This window comes from Dipodomys ordii, unplaced genomic scaffold (genome assembly GCF_000151885.1).
Source record: "Dipodomys ordii isolate 6190 unplaced genomic scaffold, Dord_2.0 Scaffold193, whole genome shotgun sequence".
Classification (NCBI taxonomy): Eukaryota; Metazoa; Chordata; class Mammalia; order Rodentia; family Heteromyidae; genus Dipodomys; species Dipodomys ordii.
In genome coordinates, this window is record NW_012267409.1 from 1,371,963 (window position 1) to 1,378,314 (window position 6,352).

General features: G+C 55.7%; 1 protein-coding gene across 1 annotated transcript in view; it reads left to right on the plus strand.

Annotated features, from left to right (window-relative positions):
• Positions 1-4,578, plus strand: part of Mras (muscle RAS oncogene homolog) — an 8,143-nt gene extending 3,565 nt beyond the window's left edge. The window contains exons 3-5 of the mRNA XM_013034673.1: positions 937-1,036; positions 2,658-2,737; positions 3,879-4,578. Coding sequence (XP_012890127.1) covers positions 937-1,036; positions 2,658-2,737; positions 3,879-3,978 — 280 coding nt within the window. The 3' untranslated portion in view covers positions 3,979-4,578. The remainder of the gene's footprint in view (positions 1-936; positions 1,037-2,657; positions 2,738-3,878) is intronic.
• Positions 4,579-6,352: the final 1,774 nt, after the last annotated feature.

Genomic DNA, 6,352 nt, shown 5'->3' on the forward strand with positions numbered 1-6,352 from the left:
CCCCTCCCTCCTCCTCCTCGCCCCTGGTTGCTCTTTCTAGGTCTTTTCCAGCCATCTTTGGTTTGTTGTCCGGTGCTCTGAGTTTGAGCTTGGAGCCGCGCCCTCAGCCTTGCTGCTTTTTCTTTTTCTTTGCTTTTTCACTTATGTTTTTTTCAGATAGGCTCTGCATGTTTGCCGTGGTTTTAGCCTTGGCCTCAGACCATGATCCTCTTACCTGCGGCCCCCTTGCCACTGTGATTACAGGCATGAAGCTCCATGCCCGGCCCCGCACCCTCTCCCCTTCTGCATTCACAGCCAAACAGCTTCCCGGGCTCCATGGACGGGCTGGGCCCCCTCCCGGCCCCCTAAACCACCTCAGAGACCCGCCGTCTCACCCGCTTCTGTTAGGTTCAGAGAGACGCGAGTTTCCCCTGCAGAAGACTTGATTAAATTGCATTTGGCCCATTGAGCTTCATAAGCTCCTAATTAAAGGCTTGTCTTCCCCCCTGCTTAGCATTTCACAAATAGCGAAAGGATTTAGAGTCTGTTTTGAGTCCATGTTGTTAGTGGAAGGAAAGAAAACGAGGGGCTGGGAAGGTGGCCCAGCGGTTGAGCGCTCGCCTCGCGCGCCTGGAGCCCTGGGTTCTATCCCCAGTGCAGGAAGAAGAGACGGAGGGGCGGGGAGGAGGGAGAGGCCCTTCCCAGCCACCCGCATGAAAGCCGTGGGGACAGGAGGACCAGCTCTGGGGGGGTCCACTCCTCCCCCCCCAAAGGCCAGCACCCCACCAGGAGTCTTGGGACAGACCTGAAGCTATAAACCAAACTACAGGCCCCAAGCACCAAAGCCCTGCCATCAGCCCAGCCACGGGCGGCGGGAGGGAAGAGCGGCTGCAGTGCCCGGGGCCGGCGGCAGGGGGTGCAGGTGTCACGAAAGGCTGCTTTTCCATCCTTTCCCAGGGAGTCCTTTCCCATGATCCTCGTGGCCAACAAGGTGGATTTGATGCATCTGCGGAAAATCACCAGAGAGCAAGGGAAAGAGATGGCGACTAAACACAATGTAGGTTGTGACCGTGCACGTGTGTGTGTGTGTGTGTGTGTGTGTGTGTGTGTGCGCGCGCGCGCGCACACACCAGAACTGGGCATGAACTCAGAGCCTCACATTCTCGCTTGGCTTGGTCACTCAAGGCCGGTGCTCTACCACTCTGAGCCAAGGCTCCACTTTGGGCTTTTCGCTGGTCCATGGGAGATAGGCGTCTCATGGATTTTCCCACCCGGGCTGGCTTTGAACCTTGATCCTCAGATCTCAGCCTCCTGAATAGGAATTATAGGCGTGAGCCACGTAGCCCTGAATGATTCTGGGTGTTTGTAAGAACCGAGAGGTTAGCCGGGCGCTGGTGGCTCACACCTGTAATCCTAGCTACTCAGGAGGCTGAGATCTGAGGATCGTGGTTCAAAGCCAACCAGGGCAGGAGAGACCGTGAGACTCCTATCTCCAATAAACCACCAGAAAACCGGAAGTGGCGCTGTAGCTCAAGTGGTAGAGTGCTCGCCCTGAGCTGAAGAGCTGAGGGACAGCACCCAGGCCCAGAGTTCAAGCCCCACAACCGACAAAAAAAAAAAAAAAGAACCGAGAGGTTCACTCACAGGCTTGGAGATGGGGTGACAGGAAAGCAAGGCGGGTCACAGGCAGGGGTGAGGGGCACCACAGGGTCCCCCACAGCACCCCAGTTCTAGCAGCAGGTGGCTTCCTGCATCTGTCTGTCCTTTCTCTCTCTTTCTCTTTTTTGTCGGTCATGGGGCTTGAACTCTGGGCCTGGGCGCTGTCCCTCAGCTCTTCAGCTCAGGGCGAGCGCTCGACCACTTGAGCCTCAGCGCCACTTCCGGTTTTCTGGTGGTTCATTGGAAATGAGAGTCTCAGGGACTTTCCTGCCCGGGCTGGCTTTGAACCGTGATCCTCAGATCTCAGCCTCCTGAGTAGCTAGGATGACGGGCGGGAGCCCCCAGCGCTCAGCTCTTCTGTCTTTCAGCTAAGTGTCCTGAAACCCCAGGGCCTGGGAGCGCCTGTGAGTGAGCGCCCCCTGGCGGGTGGACTCGGGAGTGCAGGAGGGTTCCCACCCCTGTGTCCTCTCTCCCAGCCCAGGACTATGGCTGTCCACGGGAGCCCCAACTGCAGGAGCCTGGGAGGAGGGGGGCGGTGACAAACATACAGCCTCAATGAGGAGAATCTGGACAGAGTCATATTCTATTAGGGCGCCATTTAATTACTGTCTGAGCCTAGAGAGACAGACAGAATTGTAAAGCCCTTAGTCAGGCTTTCCAGCCTTCAAGGGTGAGGAGTCTTCAGAGTAGAGGCTGCGGCTGCCGCGGACTTGGAGCTCTGGGGGCGCTGCCCACGACCCCTGGGAATGCCATCCTAGCTACTCAGGAGGCTGAGATCCGAGGATCGCAGTTCAAGGCCAGCCCGGGCAGGAAAGTCCGTGAGACTCTGATCTCCAGTGAACACCAGAAAACCCGAAGTGGCGCTGTGGCTCAAGCGGTAGAGCGCTCGCCTTGAGCTGAAGAGCTGAGGGACAGCGCCCAGGCCCTGAGTTCAAGCCCCACAACCGGCACACTATAAAATAAAATGAAGGGTAGGGCCAGGCTGGGCGGAGCTCAGTGAAGGAATCTTTGCCTTCCAGATTTCGTACATAGAAACCAGCGCCAAGGACCCGCCTCTCAACGTGGACAAAGCCTTCCATGACCTGGTCAGAGTGATCAGGTGAGCTGTGCCCCTCCCCAAGCCCTCCCCCCAACACCAGAGTGCTCCCCCGGCCCCGGGCTGCGTGGGAATCCCCCAACAGCCAACCCTGGGATTCCAGGCCCAGACTTCACAGGCCTCCCGATGGTAATGTGAAGTTTCTAGAACATTCCCTCACAGACTCAGGCTCTAAGCCTGAAGTCTCCGGGGCTCAGTTGCCTCTTGCTGCCCCGCCCATGGACAGCCCATGGAACCCCGAGTGGAGTTCTCTCACTGGACACCCCCGAGTTCACCCCGACCTTCTCCCCTTATTTCTCGGGATCCTGGGTGAGCTTGCTTTGCTTTTCGGGCAGTTCTGCACGCTTGAAATGATTTTCCCTCCAAGTTAGGGGTCACACAGTCACCAAGCGGGGGTGCACTGTCACCTACCTGCCTGCAGCCATTTCTAGTTACAGTTGCGAACTCTCCAAACAGAATAACCAGCCCTCAGGGGCGGGAAGCGTGGCTCAGTTGGCTGAGCGCCAGCCAGTGAGCGAAAGCATCAGGTACTGAGTTCAAGTCCCATTCTCAGACTCAAAAACACAGGGAAGAAAAACCCAAAATAGCCAATACTCTAGCTACTGAGGAGACTGAGATCTGAGAATCACAGTCTGAAGCTAGGCCCCCCGCAGGAAAGTCTCTGAGACTCTTAGCTCCCATGAACTAGCAAAAAAAGCCAGAAGCGGAGCTGTGGTTCAAGTGGTAGAGCGCCAAGTTGGACTGAAAATGTTCAAAGGGACGGTGCCCGGTCCCTGAGTTCAAGCCCCAGGACTGGCCCAAAAATAAATGAGTGAATGAAGAAATAAATAATAGCCAGCCCTCTTACTATTATTTACTTCTTCATTCACTCATAAAATGTTCAGCATAACACATGGCTGAGCTCACGGTTTCCATAAACGTAGCCGTGGCGTGGAGTTAGTCTCAGCAGCGCAATGCTTGGCGTTTTTCTTCCTCTTCTGTGGCCAAGCTTCCTCCAGCCACCAGCCTGCAGAATCTCCTGCGTGTACCCCAACCCCGTGCCCGGAGCGTTACCCCTCTATGTCTCCAGTCAGGCTGAAAGGGTAGCGGGGCGGTGATTCTGTCTTCCTCCTGACTGTCTCTTTCCCCTTCCCTTCTCCAAAAGGCAACAGATTCCAGATAAAAGCCAGAAGAAAAAGAAGAAAACCAAATGGCGGGGAGACCGGGCCACCGGTACCCACAAACTCCAGTGTGTGATCTTGTGACGGGTCCATGGAGGCCCTGGGCCACAGCGACCTAACCGGCCTGCCCTGGGGGGGGGACCCACATGCCCCCTGCCTAACCGCACTGAACCCCCTTTTCTAACCACAGCCCTGGGGCCCCAGGAGGGCGCGGGGAGCAGATGGGGCGGGGGAGGGGGGTATTCATTACATCAAGTATGGAGACTTCATCTCCACTCGAGATACCCGGCCCGTGCGCACACGCCCCTCCCCTGTGTGAGTTCAGACCTGTCTTTTGTAGATTTATAAGTTATTCCAATGACGATTATTTTTATTACCTGCGGGGCAGATTGTCCGTCCCGTCCCACGTCTGGGATTCAGGACTGCGATCCTCTTGATTGAGTTTTCTCCAGCAGTGCCAAACTAACTCCACCCCAGAGAAAAGAGCGAGGGGGTGATGGGTATTCACGGAGGCCTCGGTCTCCCCAGCCGGACAGGAAACTGACCCTTGCCCACCACCCGGAGCCTGGAGCGGAGAAGACAGAATTTGATTTTGTGAACATGAGTGGCTGGCCCAACCATGTTCATTCTCAAGGAGGTTTCTAAGCTGGGCACTGGTAGCTCACGCCTGTAATCCCAGCCACCCGGGAGACTGGGATCTGAGGATCGCAGTTCCAAACCAGCCAAGAAAAGCCCAGGAGACACTTTTATTTCCAACGAACCAGCACAAAGCCGGAAGGAGAACTGTGACTCAAGTGGTAGAACACCCACCTCAAGAAGAGAACGCTAAGGGACAGTGACCAGGCCCTGAGTTCAAGTCCTTGTACCAGCACAAAAATAATAATAACCACAGAAATGCGTGAAAGAGGTTTTCCTTTGCCTGAAAATATATAAACTAAAGGGGCGCCCTTTGCTTTGTTGGGAGCGTGTTTCTCAGTACGTGTGAGTTGTGTTCTTACATGTGTGAAGACCCCCCCACCCCCCCAAACCCCGACTCCTCCCCAATTTCCTTCCCGCCCCGCCAGGAAGGAAAGCCCTCCTTTGTGCTGAACCCTAAGCAAAAAGACGCCATACTGAGCCTCGAACAGGTCCTGACCTGCACCTGAAGCCATTCCCCTCCGACCCCACGGACCAGCGACTCCAGCACGCCTGTAATCTCAGCAGACACGGCTTACTTTTTAGAGCACATGTTTATCTTGATGCTGACCGAAGACCAGAGGAGAAAGGAGCTGGCATTGAGGGGGGCTGTCCTCCGGTTCATTTCCACTTCCTCTATCCCTAAGAAGGACACAAGGGGACATTCTAGAGGAGTTTCCCGGATGTAAGATGTGGTAAAGGAAGACCAAGCTCTCTCCATCCCAAAGGCTGCCGGGGAACCTGGATTACAGAACACACCTGTGTGGTGGGGCTGTGGACCGGAGATGGGGGAAGGAGCGAGGTCAGGAGGGCCCCCGGCACAGACCACGGTGGCTTTCCAGAAGAGAGAAAAATAAAGTGCTACCTTCGCATCTCCTGGATCACACCCTTCCTGAAGCCCCCTCACCCCACACCTCTACCCTTGTGCTCTCCCCTTAGAGGGCTCCCGTGTCCCCAGAGCTAGTCCTAGCTGAACTCCACACCTCATAGGCTGGGGCTGGCCGACACCAACATGGTGGGCTCTTTGGTTTTTTTGGTTTGTGTTTTTTCTTAGGACTTGGCCTAGCACCTTGTCATGGTACTGATCACCCAGGGTGATTAGCCTAGTGTGGACAGTGTCACTTGGCCATAGCACATAACCTAGAAGCACCCTCCACCCACCCAGGGAAGGAACTCCAGAGGCCCCTCACCCCCAATCGCCCGTGGGGGTCAGCCGGGGTCACGTAGACCATGCGATACTTGAATTACTGTTACGCAGGACGAACACAGGACGAGGTGGCTGCCAGCCCACTGCCAGGATGCTTGAGCCTTTCCCGTCACTTTTCTATTCCGCCACTTGTTAATAAAGAAATGAAGGAAGCTTGGTCTTGTGTTCATACTGTCCTGGAGTTTCTCTCCTAGAGCTTTGTAAGCCTTCTCCCCCCCCCCCCCCACTGCAGGGAGGAGGGAGTTCCTGGCAGCCATGAGAACATCTACCTCCTGCCCAGAGCCAAGGAGGAAGGAAGGAAGGTGGAGGCAGCCTGTAGAGATAGACACCTAACCTCTGGCTCAGCTATGGACCTGCTCCTCTAGGGTGTGGTGGCTCACGCCTGTAATCCCAGCTACTTGGAAGAGAGATCTAGAGAATGGGAGGATCAAGCCAGGTCCCCGGCTCACACCTGCAATCCTAGCTACTCAGGAGGCTGATATCTGAGGTTCGTGGTTCCAAGCCAGCCTGGGCAGGAAAGTCCGAGAGACTCTGATCTCCAATGAACCACTCAAAAAACTAGAAGTGGCACCGTGG